Below are 20,745 nucleotides of genomic sequence, written 5' to 3'. Positions count from 1 at the left end.
ACAAGAAAAAGATTTTTACTTATACATAATGTACAAGCATTGTTGATGAAGTGGGAGTGGCTCATGTATTGTATATTTATATTTAGCCTATGAAACAGAAGTGATTAATATTGAATTTAGTAGTCATGTATTTTATACACCATTATCTGCCAGACACATGGAGGCTCTTTCATTTATACTTTGATATCATTGGCTGCTTGATTAGAATAGAAGTGAGAAACTGATACCAGAGAGACGAGATGAGACTTCCTGCCATGTTAGGCAAGCCCCTCTTTCACTCTAAATATCAATGTACTATTCATCTCCTCTCCGCTATTGTCACCAGACGTCACACCACCTGCACGTTTCGAGGCAGCGTCCGGCCCTCGCTTGACCCGCGCATCGTTCGGTTTCCTCTCCCAATTTCCTGTTAAATTGCTTCACCGTTGATGCGGCTGACGAGCTTGGGTAAAGATTAAGAAGTTTATTGGATTGGATTTTGTTCTTAATTGTGTCACACATTTTGTGGGTGATCGAGGCTTTAATTGGAGATGCCCTGATTGAGCAAGTAGATTACACAGCATCTTTGAAGAATACTTTTCTTGTTGTTGAGATGAATAGAGATTAGAAAAAAGGCAATGTATGGGCAGTGGATGCAATGCCATTCTTCAATGATAATGATAATGAGAACACTATGCAATTTATTAATTTAACACTTTTTATTGTTACTTTGCATTTTGTTATTTACAGCATGGACAAAGAAAAAGGGAAAACATGATTATATAAACATGAGTATAACCAAGTTCAACAAACATGATGGTTAAAGTAAAAAGAAGGTGAAATATGAAATTATTAATTCAATGTTTCTAAGCAATGCATATCATTGTTCAGGCTATAGCACTGTTATTCCGATCAAATGCTAGAGCATAAATGGAAAATCGCTGTCTCTATATTTTGGGTTGTTGAACTAATTTCTGAGAATATTGCCTTTGTTAACATTGGTTTGAGAATAAAATTAATTTTGATTGGACATAATAATAATAGTAATATGTCCATATATATAGCGCAGTTACTATGTGCATATAAATCAACTGCACTTTGATACTTGGTATCATATTATTACCCCGGCTGTAGCTGAGCCGCCATATTCAATTCAATTTTGATTCAATTCAATTTTATTTATTTCACTTCCATCAAACAAAAACAAATTGTATACCATATATAAACATAAGTATTTGTATCTGTTGCAAAGAAACAAAAATAATAATACATATGCTGTGAGAAAAAAACACACACAATTTGGGCAACACATTGGAGGTTTTAAATAAGTATACTATTTTTCAATAGAAATTGAAATAAGATGGAAATGAAGGGACCCACCAAAAAGCAATGTTTTTTTTATTATAAGCGTTCAAGGAATAGATCCTTCCGGCGACCCATTCACCTCACCTGGATCGAGTGCAGCACAATATGGATACATTTCTTGCTGAAGGAAATTACGCCATGGCTGGTATTCGAACCCACGACCCTCTGTTTCATAGTCAGAAGACTAATCCACTTGGCCACAATGCTCCACATGGGCCATTGTGGCTTCCATCCCAAGCCAATCTTCAATATACACCACCTCTCTCATCTACAATACTCCAAATTGGTGTCGGGAAGGACGATGTAATTTAATCTAATTAATCCTCTGATGTGCATGTTTCATCAGTGGTAACCTTGTGTTCAGCACTCAAGAGCTCAATTATTTATCCTTTTTTTTGTAATTATAAGCCCGTATCCTGAACTCATGTTTAAAAGAAACTCTGGTCCAAGGATGTGTGTGGTTAAATTATGGGTAGCCTAAATGTGAACACAAGCCTCTCAGGATACAGGTGAATGTATCGGCTTATTTTGTAGTTCCTATAGTTGTTTGGGAATAATTACCAACATAGTTTTCTTTACTATTTATAAAGAATGATAGATAGCATACACAGCCAAAACTGTGGTGTTAACCAGTGTACATAGAAGACCACACCATTTATTTTACACCAGTGTCAAATTGGCAGTTAGTTTAACACCTACAGTGTATTACATTACCTTTGGTGTTGTTTCAATACTTATACTCTGGTGTGGACATAGATTCTGCGCTAGTGTTAAATTAACACCAGAGTTTTTGCAGTGTACAGTTGGAAACCAAGTGCATTATCATACACTCTTAAAACAAATCAGTCAAATTGACTAGATCAGTAGTCAGCTGGGTGCAACTGACAGGTCTAGTCACATTTCTGATATTCTAGTCAGAAATAACTCTGTTCTCATAAGATACAACAAGATGATCAAATATGAGTTGCAACCAGCTGATGTGATGAACTTGTCATTATGACTGATTCGTTTTAAGAATGTAGATAACATGTTGACTGCTCTGAGAGATGTTCACAGCAAAAACTGTGGTGTTAACCGGTGTACATAGAAGACCACACCAGTTATTTTACACCGGTGTTAAATTGGTGGTGTTAGTTTTACACCTATAGGTGTTATTACAACACATTTTGTTGTTACATTTACACTCTTTGGTGTTATGTTTAATCTCTAGGATATGATTTTAACACCGCAGATATTACAGTGTTGTTACATGTGTCATTGCATAAAATATCATAAATTACTAGTATTGTAATTAGATCTATGGCTATTCGACCTGTCTGTTTTTCACGGGCATTAATAACGTTGATCTCAGATCCTTTTCTTGGTATACTCTCTTGAATTGGTGTCCCTTAAACCAGTTTAAGATACCAGTTTTGGAAGATTGCTTTGCTAGCATTCTCATCACCATCTTCTGCCCTGATTTTCAGATCAACTTCACCTATAGGGTTATTGTTACTACGGGAATATTCTCAGTAATGTCAAACGTTTCGTGCAGAATTTGAAACCCGCAGCATAGGCATGATATACACAGTGTCGCACGCCAAAAATGTTCACTTTGCAAGGAATGATTAGAATGATTGTGTCCCCACCTTTGCTGAAACTAGTGTAACGAGGTGTTCTTGAAAACCACATCACAAGGTGGTTTTCAAACTGGTTTGGATATCTTTTTGAGTGTTCCCATTGCACGTTCAACTAGTTTCCACTAAACTGGTTTCCAGTTAACAAGTTATAGGACTGTAATGAGAACGGTATCTCAGTAATCTCTTCTGTAAAACTGCATTAGGTCATGAGGCATGGTTCTCTATAATCTTCCAACTTAGTCTAGTTAAAAGAGTTCAATAGAAGTCAACATGTAGCAATCAACTCACATTCAAGACTCTATCTTTCTCTATCTCCTGCCAAACTTAGAAATTTTGAAGTTTTAGAAATAGTAGGTTCTACATAGAGAAGAATTTCTGAAAAAAAAACCCTGTTTTCAGACTTTCAAGGGTTTTAAAGGACAAGTCCACCCCCAACAAAAAGTTGAGTTGAATAACAAGAGAAAAATCTAACAAGCATAACACTGAAAATTTCATCAAAATTGGATGTCAATTAAGAAAGTTATGACACTTTTAAGTTTCACTTAATTTCACAAAGTAGTTATTTGATGACATCACTCACTTTTTCTTTTGTATTAAATTATCTGAAATATGAAATATTCTAATTTTCTCATTGTCATGTTAAACAAAGTTCTGTTTCTGCCTGAACATGTGGAATTACCATTGTTTAAACACTTAAATATGGTTCAGTCAAGTTGGTCCTTATTTGAAATATTGTATAATTCAAACAATAAAAACAAAAGAAATAGTGAGTGAAGGACATCATTGACTCTCTTATCTGCATATCAATGAGTTGTGCATTTAACTGCTTTGTAAAAAATAAGCAAAAATTCAAAATGTCATAACTTTGTTATTTTACATTCGATGTTGATGAAATTTTCAGCATTATGCTTGTTTGATTTTTCTCTTTTGATTAAAATCCACGCTTCTCTGGGGTAGATTTGACCTTTAAAAGATCTTTCACAATGCGTGCATGTATATTTCATGTACGTCTGCATTCTACACCCCCTCCTGGACTTGCTTCCTCTTTTCCTGTAAATACTTATTTTGTATTACATGTATATTGTATTCATGTGAGTCCATAACCCTTCTCACCGAATTCAGCCTTATTGAATTAAGAGGATATGAGTTTTTGTCAATCATATTTTGCAATATCATTATAATATCAATGCTTCGGATCAGCCTTTTAAATAGTTGTTAATATTTAAAGATTAACTTAAGTGGGTTTTTAGTGAGCCAGTCACATATTAAATGTAATGAGTTCAAATCTTCATTAGATCTATCCAAAATGTTTTTGGTAATGGAATAGCCTTGTTTGTCATCATCAGTGTCTGAGTAATGGCTTCATCATTTTTTGTCAATTAGAATGAAATTTCAAAGCTTAGATTTTGCTTTTTTAACCATATAACAATCTAAAGATTGACTTTTAATGGAGTTTAAGCGGGGTATTTGCATATCGAATGTAATGAGTTCTTATCTCCATTAGATCTATCCAAAATGTTTCTGATAATGGAATAGCCTTGTTGATCATCTTCATACGTTGCATTGTCCAAGTAATGGCTTCATTATTTTTTCCCATTAGAATGAAATTTCAAAGCTTAGCTTATGATTTGTAAACAATATAAGACAATAAAGATAAACTATTTAGTGAATTTTGAGCAAGGTACTCACATATCGAGTGTAATGAGTTCAGATCTTCATTAAATCCATGTGTACCGTACATTTCTTTTTGATATGAATAAACTTGTCTCATAGTTTTATGAATAGTAGTCTACATGTACATGGAAGTAATGTATTCATCACGTAGTTATTCAAAGTTTTGGATCTGTTTTTGTTAGCTGTATAAAAATTAAGCAGTTCAAATCTTCATTAGATCTTTCCGAAATGTTTCTGGTCATAGAATACCCTTGTTTGTCATCATCAGTGTCTGAGTAATGGCTTCATCATTTTTTTTCAAGTAAAATTAAATTTTAAAGCTTAGTTTTTGCTTTTTTAATCATATAACAATCTAAAGATGGACTTAATGGAGTTTAAGCGGGGTATTCGCATATTGAATGTAATGAGTTCTAATCTTCATTAGATCTATCCGAAATGTTTCTGGTCATGGGATAGCCTTGTTGTTCATCTTCATACGTTGTATTGTCCAAATAATGGCTTCATTCTTTTTTTTCAATTAGAATGAAATTTCAAAGCTTAGATTCCGCTTTTTAAACCATATAACGTAAAGATTAACTTATAATGGAGTTTGAGCGGGGTCATGTATTGAGTGTAATGAGCTCAGATCTCCATTAGATGTACATGTGCGTTTTATTTTGATAATATGAACAAACTTGTCTCATATTTTTATGAATAGCAGTCCACATGGTAGTAATGTATTCATCATGTATGTATTTTAAGTTTTGGATCTGTCCTTGTTAGCTGTATAAAAATTAATGAGTTCAGATCTTCATTAGATCTATCCAAAATGTTTTTGGTAATGGAATAGCCTTGTTTTTCATCTTCATATACATGTATCTCAGTGTCCAAGTAATGGCTTCATTCTTTTTTTTCTAACTAGAATGAAATTTTGAAGCTTAGTTTCTGCTTTTTAAACCATATAGCAATGTAAAGATTAACTTATAATGGAGTTTGAGTGGGGTATTCGCATCTTTAATATAATGAGTTCAGATCTTCATTAGATCTATCCAAAATGTTTTTGGTAATGGAATAGCCTTGTTTTTTCATCTTCATAAATTGCAGTGTCCAAGTAATGGCTTCATTATTTTTTCCCATTAGAATGAAATTTCAAAGCTTAGCTTATGATTTGTAAACCATATAAGAGAATACAGATAAACTATTTAGTGAATTTTGAGCAAGGTACTCACATATCGAGTGTAATGAGTTCAGATCTTCATTAAATCCATGTGTACCGTACATTTCTTTTTGATATGAATAAACTTGTCTCATAGTTTTATGAATAGCAGTCTACATGTACATGGAAGTAATGTATTCATCACATAGATATTCAAAGTTTTGGATCTGTTCTTGTTAGCTGTATAAAAATTAATGAGTTCAAATCTTCATTAGATCTATCCGAAATGTTTCTGGTCATGGAATACCCTTGTTTGTCAACATCAGTGTCTGAGTAATGGCTTCATTATTTTTTTCAATTAGAATGAAATTTCAAAGCTTAGATTTTGCTTTTTTAACCGTATAACAATCTAAAGATTGACTTATAATGGAGTTTGAGTGGGATGATGTATTGAGTGTAATGAGCTCAGATCTTCATTAGATGTACATGTACGTTTTATTTTTGATAATAAGAATAAACTTGTCTCATGTTTTTATGAATAGCAGTCCACATGGTAGTAATTTATTCATCATGTATTTATTCTAAGTTTTGGGTCTGTCCTTGTTAGCTGTATAAAAATTAATGAGTTCAGATCTTCATTAGATCTATCCAAAATGTTTTTGGTAATGGAATAGCCTTGTTTTTCATCTTCATATACATGTATCTCAGTGTCCAAGTAATGGCTTCATTCTTTTTTTTCTAACTAGAATGAAATTTTGAAGCTTAGTTTCTGCTTTTTAAACCATATAGCAATGTAAAGATTAATTATAATGGAGTTTGAGTGGGGTATTCGCATCTTTAGTATAATGAGTTCAGATTCAGATCTTCATGAGATGTTTTTTTTTTATAATAGAAATAAACTTGTTTAAGTTTTTATAAATAGCGTCCTGCATGGAAGAAATATCTTCAGGAATGTATTTATCATGTATTTATTCAAAATTTTTTATCTGTTCTTTTTAAGTAAAATTTTGTTTTTCCCAAGGTTTTGTCTGAGGCAGTCCTGTATTGAAAGTAATGGGTTTTTATCCTTCTTAGATTCACGCTTTAATTTTGGTATTTTTAATGACATTGTGAATGACATTGCAAAGGACATTGTGAATGACATTGTGGATGACATTGTGGATGACATTGTGAATGACATTGTGGATGACATTGTGAGCGACATTGTTAATGACATTGAGTATGACATTGTGAATGACATCAATAGTTAATGATATCGTGAATGTCATTGTTAGTAAGTGCCATCTTTTAAATCTTTTTAAATAGCAGTCTACCGTGACTTAAATATTTTCTTAATGTTTTCATATTAAAGATATTTTATCAATTACAGTCAAATTTATTTCATTCATCAGTTCTAGGTTAAGCTCTAACATATCATTGGCTATAGCATTAAGTGTAAACATAGCAAAATAACTGATCATTATCATCAATGCAATTTTCTTGTTTAACTAACCAAAAAAGAAGGCTTAAACTTAAAGGTAGTCATATGAAGAAAGTTTCAATTTATTTTAAGATCAGATTGTTGACGCAGTGCTTTGCAGCAAGGTATATTAAATCAAGCATAAATACAACAAAGATGCCCTAAAATCCAGCATGTACATGGTCCATTTGTGTGGTTTTTCAAAGAGTGTTATGTTTCTATGGTGATTTAATTGTTGACAAGTCTATTAAATTAAGCCTACACAGAGATTCGGAAGGAAAATTCTAGCTCCCATGTTAGGCATCCGAGAAAATATAATAACAATTGATTTCCCAACCACTTTAAAAAGCGTAGAGAAAAACCTCAGAGTATTGATGTTGGTTGGGTAGGTTCTGATATTTGTTTCTGTAACTGATAGAGATTTTTGTCACTTGGGAGAAAACTGGAAGGCTGGTTTATCTAGATGTTAGCTCACTCGAAGCAACAGTAAAGTTTAAAGACATATTTTTGTTCTAACCAAGTGTACAGATTAATTAGAATTGATACTTTTTTTGTACAGCATGGCCCTGTGAATTTCCTTTGGGGCTGCCACATGTTTGTTTTTCCATAGGCAGCACCCCCAGGTATTTTAGAAGATGGGCAGAAATGGAAAAGTGTAACAAAAAAATGACCTCATTTTGTAGTCATACTTTTTTTCTTTTGGGGGGTAATCAAATTTCCGGAGACCAATTTAATGGGGTTTTGTGAAAATCTTTTCTGTTTTGTTTGGGTTTTTTTTTTTTTGCTTTTCAATTTTCTCAGGACCAATTTGTCCTCAATTATGTAGTAAAAACCTTATTTTCTCTTCTTTGATTTTTGTTGGGGGGGGGACTTTTCAAATTAACATCAGCACCTCCAGTTGAAAAAAAAAATGTTTCCCTGGCCCTGTTATACTATGGTGTGATAGTTACCGACAAGATTATTAACCATTATTAAAGCAAAATAAACAAAACATTCTGCAATGTAATGGATGTGAGCATCTCTTTTATAGCAATAACAAATATATTTGCCTATGATTTACAATTACTTCATCTGATTCACTTATATCTCTTTGTTCGAGATGGGCATGGATCGATTGGTGTTTTATTAATCTTTTTCCCCATTTCCCCTTTCAGAAGAGGAATTTAAAAGCTCCTTGATATTTTATTGTAAATCTAATGGATTTTGACATTTTGAAGTTTGAAATCATTTTCAAATGAAAAAGAAAGAAAATATATTGTGTAAAAGAAATGGATTAAAAAATCTATATTTGTTCTTTCTTATCCTTTCATACAGTTAAGCGTATCAGGAGAGGAGAAAACAGATTAATGATCGATTGATGCTTTAATATTAAAAACACTTTATTCTATCATTCCTTTCAGTATAGGAATTTGAAAGCTCCTTGATATTCTTTTGTAAATCTTATTGTTTTTCCTAGTTTGAAATCATTTTCAAATGAATATGAAAAAGAAAGCAATGTGAAAGAGATGCAGTTCTAAAAATCTGTTTTTGTTCTTTCTTATATGTTATCTTTTCATAGAGTTCAGCGTTTCAGGAGAGGAGAAAACAGATGTATGATCTAGCCATCGATATTCAGACCTACAATCATAGATTAGGTCTCATCAATGAACTAGCTATATGTATTGAAGAAAGAATTCATGCTGATGGATACACTCTTTATGCTGTTACAGGAAACGGCTCGGTAAGTCAACAATTTACTGGGGGCTGTTTCACAAAAATTGAATGTGACTTGAAGTCCTGCTTCAGTACAGAAGCACACATGATTGATTGGAAAGAACTTTGAAGTAGAAATTCAAAGAAGAAGATAAAATTATGTTTTAGATTTGAGTATGAAAATAAAGCATGAGAAATGAGTGATATTTTAATAGTTCATATATATCCATTCCTAAACATTACTGGACTTCTATTATGTGACTACCTAGCTTTCTATTGCTGTCTGTGATTGAATATATGTATTTTTCAATAGAAGTTATTATTGCTCTATATTTTTTTTAATTTGTTTTTATAACAGGAGTTGTTTGAATACAAGGGCAATGAAAAGAGGTGAGTAATTTGAATGTATTTTAGTTGGCCAATCCTTTTTAAGTACGTACCTGATTGTATTCAAGCATCTTACCATCACTTGAATGCATGTTTGAGATGTAATGAAGTTATTCTGAGCTTCAAAATAAAGTTAAACCATATCAAAATTACTTCATTACATTCAATTCAATTTAAATTCAATTAAGAAAAAATTCAATTCAAAATTGGGTATATACAATTAGATAAAAACATGGGATAGGGAGCCCTTAGCAGTTTTCACTTAAAAAACTTGTGGGTGGGGCACCACCATGATACAATTAAATACAAATCAATACAACACATACATATAGAGTGTACAGCAAATAACAATTATACACAATATAAAAAAGAGAGAAAAAAAACAATGGGCTAATATAGGGGAAATAAACAAACAAGCAAAATAGAAGTAATAATTATAAATCATAGTGACCTACAGTGTGCTATTGGCAGGAGTTTTTTTACTGAGCCGAAAATTCAACTTTCAAAGTTTTTAAAACTTATTTAGGGTTTTACTTTGTTTAATATCCTTATTTAAATCATTCCATAACTAAATTCCTGTACAACATAGAGAATTTTGGGTAATTTTAGTTTTTGGAAGATTTTGGTGATGATCTGCTGAATGACGCGTAAAGTATGAATACCAGCTTTAATAAACTGTTTGAGCACATCCTAGAAATGAATAGGTCTGACTTGCTTGCAGTGTTTACAGATGCCTGTTCATGCAGTCATACATGATGTGCACAGATGTATACATTCATTTCATGTGCATTATTTGGTTTACTTTAGACTTTGACGTCAGAGTGTTAATTTGGTAAGATCTGGGCTGATAACAGTACAACAATAGAAGAAGAAGAGGAGGAGGAGGAGAAGGAGAAGAAGAAGAGGGGGAGGAGGAAGAAGAAGAAGAAGAAGGAGGAGGAGAAGAAGGAGAAGAAGAAGGAAGAAGAAGAAGGAGGAGAAGAATAAGAAGGAAGAAGAAGGAGGGGAAGAAGAAGAAGAAGAAGGAAGAAGAAGAAGAAAAAGGAAGGAGAAGAAGAAGAAGAAGGAAGAAGAAGTAGAAGAAGGAGGAGGAGAAGAAGAAGAAGGAAGGAGAAGATGAGACGATGGAGGAGAAGAAGAAGTAGTAGTAGTAAAATACTTAGAAGTGGTTTGAAATACAAGTATGGACAGTACAACAATACACCAGATGGTGGCCTGCACTTGTAGAGAAGAAGGAGAAGTAGTAGTAATAATAATAATTATACTTGCTTATGTAGCGCTTAATACTTACTTTGTCAGAATTCTCTAAGCGCTTTACAGTATGCAGCATAATTACCCTGGCTTTAGCAGTGCAGCTGTTACGTGCGATGGTTTCAAGGAATAAATTCCTGCCAGGTACCCATTTACCTCACCTGGATTGAGCGCAGCACATTGTGGATCAATTTCTTGCTGAAGGAAATTACGCCATGTAGTAGTAGTAGTAGTAGTAGTAGTAAAATACTTAGAAGTGGTCTGAATACAAGTATTGACATTTCTTCCCAAGCCAAGTTAAATGCTGAGTAAAATGTTTCCATCAACACTTCTAATTGAATACCAGCTTTTGTATTGTGTGATCGGAGAATCTTAAGAGTATAATGTTTCGTGATCAGAGAATACTTGGTATACTTGGTGTTTAAGTCAGTCTAAAAGTACCTTTCATCCTAAATGGGGATGATGAACGATTGTTGCGAGCCGCTATTCTCTGATTTACAGAGCTATCACAACAATCTTATCTAGTCCTCGTATGTCATAATATCTTTGTTGTTGATCATACCTATTTCAAGTCATTTTCAATGACTTCCAGCTCTCCACTATCAAAATGAATTGACTATAAGGAGAGTGCTCTTCTCATTTGGGATGCCTGGCAAGAAACCTTCGATAGGTTGGCCAAATTAATTCTAATGCATGAAAAAGTATATCCAATCGTTGAAAGAATGTGTCAAATTGGGTGATTTCAAGACTGGTGTTGGCCTTGGTGTTGGTGTTGGAATTTGGATTACTTCCCCTTGCTCCAAAACGTATCCAGAGTTTGTAAAACTGTTGCAGATCACATCATTGACATCTCAACAACTAGTGAGTGACTTTTCGGGACCATCTTCATTTTATGTTTAGTGTTATAATCGTGTAAAAATTGACCTAACACCAACACCAAAAGGTCAACACTGAACTCGAAATCACCCAATGTGGGATTTTTCCTTTATTTATGAAGATCTGTTATCAATCAGATGATCATGGTATATCATTTTCTGTTTTTTTACTGTACATTGAAAGTACCATAAAACAACATTATTCACTTTTATGTTAGACCTGATAGGGTGGTTTAAGGCATCACTTAACAGCTGTGCCAACAAATCCAGAAACATTTACATTTGATGGGACAGTCCTTGATCGAAAATTTTAAAGGAAGTGTCGAGGAAAGACTGTTCGGAAGGTGAAAATCTTTTCAGCTAATTGGTGGAGATCTCAAATTGGCTTAGTAGCCTACTTTGGTTTTCTTAGTTCATGAATTGGATTTGCATGTGTTGTTTGTTTGAATTTAGACATGTATGAAATTGAATGTACTTACAATTTTGTGGTAAGATTGTAAATAAAATTTCTTCAAGATATCTATTTTTTAATTTCTGCCCTTCAACAAAAATGTTGTCATCTTGTAGGTTTTCTTGATAACGTTTTATATGCATTATGAGATTTTCTTTTTGTTTGCATAGAGATATTAACCTAATGACCACTTGAACTGATTGGTCCCTTTACAAAACCTACGGGAATCAGAAATTTTCAGTAGTCAAAGGGCTAAGGCTTGTGCACTCACAAGCTACAATGCAAATTGGCCACCCAAAATGTCAAGACCGACAATTAAGGGGCAGCTGTTTAAATATGTGGCGGATGAAGGTTATAACTACTCCGGTGTGATCTTACTTTCTAGTGTGGAGACGTGTACAACAGGCTGAGCCATAACAAAGCATAATGTATCTTCATTTCATTCATTCATCTAGGTTTTATTTCCACAAATCCGTTATGTTACAAAACTTTGATAACTTACATAGCTGAGCAACCATTACACACGTAGACTATACATGTATAAGTATATATTTATATATATATATATATATAATCAATACATATTAATACATGTTTAAGTACATAAAATGGAAAAGTGGAGGAAACCTTAAAAGCAGAATGCTTGTAGATAAGGTTCCCTTGATATAATATAGCAGAATCAAACTGCTCATTGAAAAAAATAACTAGAAATTATAAAAGAGAAAAGTTGGTAAGAAATCAGCCTTATAATCACCATCATCATTGTCATTTCCACCACCGTCATTATCATCATCGTCATCCAGACATCGCCTTCATTATCATCATCCTCATCATCAGAAACACAATCATCCACATCATTATCCTCTTCCTCATCACCATTATCGTCATCATCATTATCATGATCAGTATCATCATCATTGTCATCATCTTCATCATGAATATCATCATCCTCTCATCATTATCATCATCATCCTCCTCCTCTTTCTCCTCCTCTTCCTCCTCCTCATCATTGTCATCACCATCGTCATCATTATTGCATCTATATCAGTAAACATTTCCCTTTTACAAAGGCTTAGTGACTCTCATACCATGACACTCCTACCTTCCACTTCTTTCCGTCTTCACCCCCCCCCCCCCCCCCCCTCCCCCCCCCCCCCCCCCCGTTCTCACCAACCTTCCAGGGTCCCTTCTTGCAAAGAATTACGATTGATCCAGTCAACCACAACTATGGAGAGACGTCAACATCCAAAATACATGTTTGTTCAAAACATTTTCTAGATATGATGCATATTCATACATTCACTGTTTTCTTGACAATTCAGTATGCTTCTCTCTGTTCTCCAAGGGTGTTAAGCAAATCTAAAGAAAAAAAGTTATAACAGTGATGGATTTCTATATACTTGATGTAGATCGGATCAATCGTAAATCTTTGTAAGATGGGGCCCTTCTTTCCTACTTCACCAGATTTTTCCTTGAAAAATCTTTGGTGTTACTTTTCTCTTCGCCCATCCACTTTCTCATCCCATCCTCATTTCACAGTTTGATATGATTATTGTCTGTATTTTTTTCCCTTCTCTTTGATTTTGCCATGCAGCGCCATAATGAGGCTTCGATGAATGCAGGAAATGCCCCCCAGGGAGTGGAAATTGTGCACTTTTTGTGTGGGATTGAAATTAATCGAATGATCGCTGTAGTAATATGCTGTAACGCGCTTTGAGCCATTCTGGGAGAAGCTCTTTATAAAAATTGGCTTTTATTATTATTATTCTTATTTGTCGTTTTCATTCCTTGTTAAAATTTTCTTTCTTTTTTTCAAACATTATTTTAGTGAGCCTGGGCAGAGACCGACATGGGCGGTGGCCAAAGGTCAAACCATCAGTGGCTATGTGGCCTACTCTGGTCAAGTGGTCAACACAAAAGACCCAACAGGGGTAAGTCATCACACCTATCCATGAAAAAATACTTAAATACATTTGAAAGGGTAGTCTTGGCGGAAAATGTTTATATCTAAGAGTATGAATTCTTTGGACAAAATAATGAACATTTCATCAAATAAAGATATCTGATAACAAATAAAAAAGTGAAGGAAAAAAAAACAATATATATTTCTTAAACAGTTATTTTGCATGCCCTCATGAATATTCAATAGATTAATGATAATAACATTGCCGATGGACATGATGATGATGATTATAGACATATAGATGATAGATTATAAGGATAATGGAACAACAATTATGATCATACAGGTATGTAAAACAATTTTAAGAAACATTGATAATGATAAGAGTACATTTCATCTGTTTAGTATTAAGTCTGCATCCCCAATCAGTTTGGGAAAAAAATGTTTTTGAAACTTATGTTTTTTCTGTATGTTTTCAATCGGAATGATTTTGACGGTTATTGTTGCTGTGTATGAGAACTCACTACAGCTTGTCAAGGTAAAATGCAAGGTGATCTAAGTGTTAGTGACAATGGTTACATTTCCCGTGGATCCGCGGGAGTAAAACAAAAGTGGGAATATTATTTACGTGACATGTAATTTGATTTATGTCTGCTTGAAGTCCATCAACTTTCGTGTGATGGTGTTTGCGGGTGTTAGCGTGGAAGCTGACATGTCATTTCAGACGAGTGCACTCCTTTGCATGATTCATATGGTGTGAACGTACCCACTTCGGTGCTAACATCCTTCAGCTAGACTTTGAAATAATAATAAAGGATTTGTATAGTGCACATATCCACCTTGTTATGTGCTCAAGGCGCTCCTATACTACCCTGGCTAAGCCAGTCTTCCGATTCTGGTGCACACAGCTTATTGAGGAATTATTTCCTGCCGGTAACCGTTTACCTCACCTGGGTTGAGTGCAGCACAATATGGGTGAATTTCTTGCTGAGGGAAAACATGCCATGGCTGGGAATTGAACTCACGTCCTTCGGACTGAAAGACGAAAGTCTTAACCACTAGACAAAGACGCCCCCACTGTTTCATTTTCCAACCTGGTGTAAAGTTAGTCTGCAGGCACAGACCTTTAATTTTAACTTTAGTGCATAATGCAGAGTCTGAAGTAGTAAGACTAGATTCACTCATGTTTTGTGGGTGCTTCTACCAGAGACACACAAAGGGTTTGGAGTCTAGTCTCTGTCCGAGACAGGATTTATTTGTTAAAGTGTCAAATTCGAGTCATGCTTTCAGACTAACGTAAATTAGCACTCTCAATGTCCTTTTCACTGCATTGTGAGAGCCTGACATAGCACCAGGCTGGGAAGCCATCCCAGTGAGTGGAGAATGCACGTTATAATTATACTAGGGCAAGTCAAATTCCAGTTACTTGGGTGCTTCATATAGAACCCTGTAGATGTTGCTTTAATACAACCTGAAATTTGTGTGAAAGCTTTTTGAAAGACAGGTTTCTCTCTGCTCTTATTTGATCATTGGTATGATGGTACCATCTTGTTGAGGTTGTTGGGAATCATTCAAATCTCTCAACTTCTTTCTTAGGCATAAAGAATATTCTAGAAAAGCATTTTATTCACCGATGTAGTACGAGGGTTAAGTTTCTTTTGCTCTTCTACGCTATATACTGCTTTAGTTTTTCATTCCATTTTGGTGAGCAATTAGACTTGTAATAAGATTTTTTTTTAATCGGCCTTGTATATAAAAAATGACGTCAAAAAAACTGTTGACATAAATAAAGGATCTTTATTTTCCTGCACACAATATACCGTATGTGCTTTCTCCATTCTTTTCGGAGCATTCCATCGCAAGTTTCTAATTTCAGAGTTATTTTTGGAATGATATTTGTCTCTAATAAGATTTTGTTTTATTTAGGTGTTTGTGTGTTTGCTTTTGCTAGAATGAACTTCATCCCCACGGTGTAGCAGCACAAAGTGTAACAGCCCATGCTGTATTGGCTCTTCCAGTTATCGAGCTTACAGACGAACTTTCAGGTATTTGTTATCAAATCATTTAGTCTATACATTGTGCAGTATCATATCGATGTTAAATTCATAGTATGTAAGGCTGCTTTCAATGTGCCCTTTGTAGAAGGGGAAAAAGAAAAAGTGAACCCTTTTCCCATTCATGCAAAAAAATATACTAATGCGGCAGCTTTAATTCATACAAATAAATTCAAATGCAAACCTTAAAAAAATTGGGTGGTATTCTGCTGCAAAAACTTGACAAAAAATTGATTTGAGTTTTGAATTGGGAACAATAGGAAAAACAAACATGGATTTTAATTAATTAATTGATTCATAATTATTGCCACAAATATGGATTAAATATTTTGAAGCCCAGCTTTTCATGAAAGCATGGTGTAAAATTCTAAGTTAGACTAGGGTTAAACCTAGGTTTAATTATAGGAATACCACCCATTATTCATCTGTATCTGTGATCATATTATTGTATTTGTTACCCATACATGTATCTCTCATCTATTGTGCACTGTGACTGAGAACAATTAATGTGTAGTTGTATGTCGAACATGATTTCATTTGTTTATTTTTTTATATATTACAGAAGATATGAAGTATTAAAACTTTAGGGTAGAAGAAGTGTATTGATGATAAAAAAAGGAGGGATGGACCTGTGATGTAGACTTACAAGGAAAGAAGAGGAAAATAAAGTGATAATCAAGAGGATGGAGAAAGAGTGAGAGAGAGATTGACAGGGAGAACTATAGATAGAGCAAAGAAAGATGAAAAGAGAGAGGGGATCGGAAGGATAGAAGGAGATTTTGGGATATAAAATACCAACTGGAAGACAAAAAATATATTAGAGGAGCAATAGAGAAAGTGAGAAAGGGGAGGGGGTTAGAAGAGAGATGGAGATAGAGAGAAGGGGAAAGGAAAAAAAATGGAGGAAAGTGATACCGATCATACAATAATAGAGAAGAAGGGACAGGAAGAGAGAGGGGGTATGATAGACAAAGATGGTGAATGAGAGAGAGAGAGGGAGGGAGGGAGTGCAAGAGAGAAATGAGATGAGAGCGAGGTGAGATGCAAAGAATAGAAGAAAATGAAAGAGAACATTGAGACATGAAAAATAAGCACTACACTGAATTGGAGGTTCTGATAAGATTAGACATTTACAAATTTAAGAATTCTGACACACCTGACAGAAAATACATTATATAGGCAATATAGTATGAGTAATAGGAATACATTGTACATACACTGTACAATAGCAACATTCTTGTATACAATCTTTATGATTCATTAGTTAGAGAGGATTTAGGAATGAATGTTAGAATATGTTGTATGTGGCTCGATTAGATTGCAATTTTTGTGCTATTATCTTGTTAATACTTATTTTGTAATCAACTTATCCAGTTACATACACTTATTGTGAATTTTAATCAAATCCTCGGTAGTAATTGGGTACATGTAATCAGATTAATTCAAGTTGATTAGACAGATAATTGTGTAGAAATCCTCTATCATTCACTAAATAAAGATATAAATGTTGAAGCAATGAGCTATAGGGCCCGGATGTGAGAAATATGCCGTGTACGTGTGAGTAAAAACTAAAATACACTTTTAAAAAATGATGAGTGATTTGAAAATAAATCTTTGTAGTGTGTGTTCATATTTTGATGGTAAACAATTAGTAATATACATATTCTTTTGTTACCTTGTGGTAGAGTGTAAACTCATACATGTACCTTCCAAACATTGTACAAAAATTACCTCATGAAAATGGTATTGTGTCTTGTTTTTTGTCATATATCAAAGTATGTGTTTATTTCCATTTGCACTTTGAAAACTGCCATTAAAAAGTCCAAAAGTGTACATGGTATAGATTCTAAATTTTAAGGATTTTGAAATAAATCCAGATTGGCTTTGAATAGTGACCAACTGAAAATTTGATCTATTTTTAATCTCAAGGATTAATTTCTGAGTTTCAAAAGATTTGAATTTAAATCTGTAAGCTTTGTATGTGAATCCACTAGGTTTGAATGTAAATCTAATTTCTGGCTGGTTACCTTTCATAGGCTATCTGGGGGGCGTTTCATGAACATTTTTGTCCGACAAGTTGTCAGATCTGACATCTTTCCTTGATTCTGATTGGCTGAGAGGCACTGTTCCTATAGTAACTGTCGGATAAAATGGGACTTGTCGGATAAAACGTCCGACAAGTCCTTTCATGAAACACTCCCCTGGATTCATGTTAAATCAATCTTTATTTTTTTTAAATCCTTGAAATTTAGACTGTCTAGGTCATTTCGTTGGTCACTTTATCATTTCTCATGTTTTTTTTTTCATGGTTTATTCTCTTTTTGCAAACTATTTTTTGCACCCTAAGGATCCGAATGTGAGCACCATAATCAAGTGGCGGGTATGCACCTTTTCTCTCCTTTGTTGGTTTTCACATAGACCCTGTTCATATTAACACCCTGGCCTGATTTAGATCCGGATTAACCCTCAGTGTGAAAGTGTCTTTACTTCTTGAATGGCTGTTCTTATTTTGCTAGAGTATAGGAGACATATTGCAAAATAAATTGAATCGAATCGCAGTAAATTGGATTGATAGGGCCTGAGGGAAACTAAATCACCAGGGCTTGTTCTCTTGCCATAAAACATGCTTTTTGTTAATGATGTTTTTTTTATTTGTATGATTCTTTGAATTCTGGCAAATAGTGGAAATCATACTCAATGGAATGACAAGTAGTGTACGTGATATATTAATAGTCACATTGATTTTACCTGTAAAATGTCAGACTTTTCCTTGACAGTAAATCAAATTGAATCATGAGAGTACTTTAGAATGCCATACAAGGCTGTCCCAGTCCAATAATGTTGAATGTGATTTACATGAACTTCGCTCAAAGCACATATCTCTTTTCAATCCTTTTATACTCTCGTATTTCTGAGGTGTCAGATTTAACTTTGAATGTCCCCTGTTGGGAGTGCAAATCTTAATTTTACATGTTTAAGATTATCCTGCTCATTTTTTTTTTTTTGTCAAATGTTTAAGATTATCCACTGCTCATTAGAAGTTGCCCCCCCCCCTCCACGACATCCAACCCCAACTTTTTGTAATTATAAACCACAAAAAACAGCTCTAAAAGAGCCCTTTTTTAACTTTTGACATATTCTTTTCATGGCATTTAATGTGGATTGATTGTAAAGGCTTACCAACAATGCAAAGTCTGTGTCATACTCATAATGTGTGATGTTTGTATAGTAAGAGTTAGCTTATTGGCGATTTAACCCAAATTTGATATGCACTTTGAGGGAGGGATCTGAAGAAAAGAACACAGTGTCACACAGTGTGATCACAGTGTGTTCACATAGTAGACTGTGAAAACATTCAACAGTGTGAAAATACATGTATTTTCACACTGTGGACACGATGATTGTTCACAGCGTGTTCACATGGTTTCACTGTTGAAATGCTGAAATTTAACAGTGTGAAGATATTTCACACTGGACACCTCGACACTGTGACTGTTCACATGGTTGACTATGTGAATATGTGATTCACACTGTTAAAATGCTCAAATTCAACGGAATGAAGATATTTTCACACTGTGGACACCATGGCAGTGTGACTGTTCACTGCATATCCACATTGTCGACTATGTGAATATGCAATTCACACTGTTGAAATGCTCAGATTTAACAGTGTGAAGGTGATCTCTCATTGTGTTCCACACTGTGAACACACTGAAACACTGCGTTCTTTTCAGTAGGGATTAACCCAGACTATGTTATCGGTATGAACAGGGTCGGCCGAGTCTCCTGCTGTTCTTATGTTTGTTTGTTCATCTTTTTTAGTTGTAGAAGTAGGATAGTACACTGCTCAAAAATAGTATTAAAACTGTACTGTTGTTTTTCTTTAGAGGATCACATTGAAGTATTTTACGCTAATTTTACTTCGTGATGTTGAAAACCAATGTTTATTGGTGTTATCACGATTTCTGTTTGGGTTCTTTTAACTCTTATTAGTGTTATGTTTGAAATTCATGGTGTATACCAGACACCTTAGGGTGTGGTGTTTGCATAGCAATGACTGATATTGTTGTAATGCATAGGATTTTACAGTGTCAATTTTGATTTGCCTGCTTTGAGTGAGTGATAAATTTTGAAGAATTTGTCAGATAAATCTTTTTCAGTCCTTTTTTCCTTTTTTTGTAGGGTGGAGGTGATTTAGATGTATATTATTTCCATATTGGTTTAGTGGAAATTTTTTATAGTGTGATTTATTTTCAAATTCATTCAAATTTGAAACATGTAATTTCCAAAGATGACAGTATAGAAATCAAAAGAATGTTTTAAGAAAAAATAGAATAATTTTATTCTTGAAGGAATCAGTCGTTCTTCTGCAAAAGAACAATTAGCGATTGATAATCTTGGGTTTTTTCCTATTGAAAAAACAAATTTGTAGGTAGATTTTCTGTTGATTGGCATTGCTGTGCACTAATAGCCATTTGCAGTGTGTTTTTTTATTCTGATTATATCTTTTAGCAGTTGCCCATGATACATGTACCTTTCTTATTTAGTACCTTAATAATCATATGCCTTTATCACAGCAGGAGTTTGAATGCCGCATGGGTCTGATGTGTTTTGGATTTTTTGCATGAATATCTACTGCCTATTTCTGCTTTCTTTTCTCCATTTCTTTTTCTTCTTCTTAGTTCCTTTACTCCTTTATGAATTATTGTATCCCCCGAACAGAGTTCGGAGGATACTCCGGTTTTGGCCTTGTCGCGTCGCCGCCGCGTCCGCCGCTGAGATTTCCTTGTGAGCGCTCTATCAGCTGCATTTCTTCTCCGATGGTCTTCAAATTTGGCATGAAGGTTGAGTATGGTATAGCAAAGAAGCCTATTGATTTTGGTGTGGGCGGAGGTCACATG

The 20,745-nt window shown here is 34.2% G+C and overlaps 1 protein-coding gene across 6 annotated transcripts in view; it reads left to right on the top strand.

Moving 5' to 3' along the window:
- LOC121430781 (probable 3',5'-cyclic phosphodiesterase pde-5) overlaps nt 1–20,745 on the top strand; it is a 112,668-nt gene that overhangs the window by 43,616 nt on the left and 48,307 nt on the right. For 5 of the 6 annotated variants that reach the window (XR_005972066.1, XM_041628177.1, XM_041628178.1 and 2 more), the window contains exons 6-10: nt 8,790–8,951; nt 9,282–9,313; nt 13,716–13,818; nt 15,742–15,835; nt 18,192–18,224. Coding sequence is in view for 5 of the 6 variants with exons in the window: in XM_041628177.1 (XP_041484111.1) it covers nt 8,790–8,951; nt 9,282–9,313; nt 13,716–13,818; nt 15,742–15,835; nt 18,192–18,224 (424 nt within the window). In the remaining variant the exon portion in view is untranslated. The remainder of the gene's footprint in view (nt 1–8,789; nt 8,952–9,281; nt 9,314–13,715; nt 13,819–15,741; nt 15,836–18,191; nt 18,225–20,745) is intronic. The other variant, XM_041628179.1, reaches the window with a different exon arrangement.

Source organism: Lytechinus variegatus, chromosome 17 (assembly GCF_018143015.1).
Source record: "Lytechinus variegatus isolate NC3 chromosome 17, Lvar_3.0, whole genome shotgun sequence".
Lineage (NCBI taxonomy): Eukaryota > Metazoa > Echinodermata > Echinoidea > Temnopleuroida > Toxopneustidae > Lytechinus > Lytechinus variegatus.
Note: the sequence above shows the minus strand (reverse complement) of the source record. Positions and strands in the feature narration are given on the sequence as shown.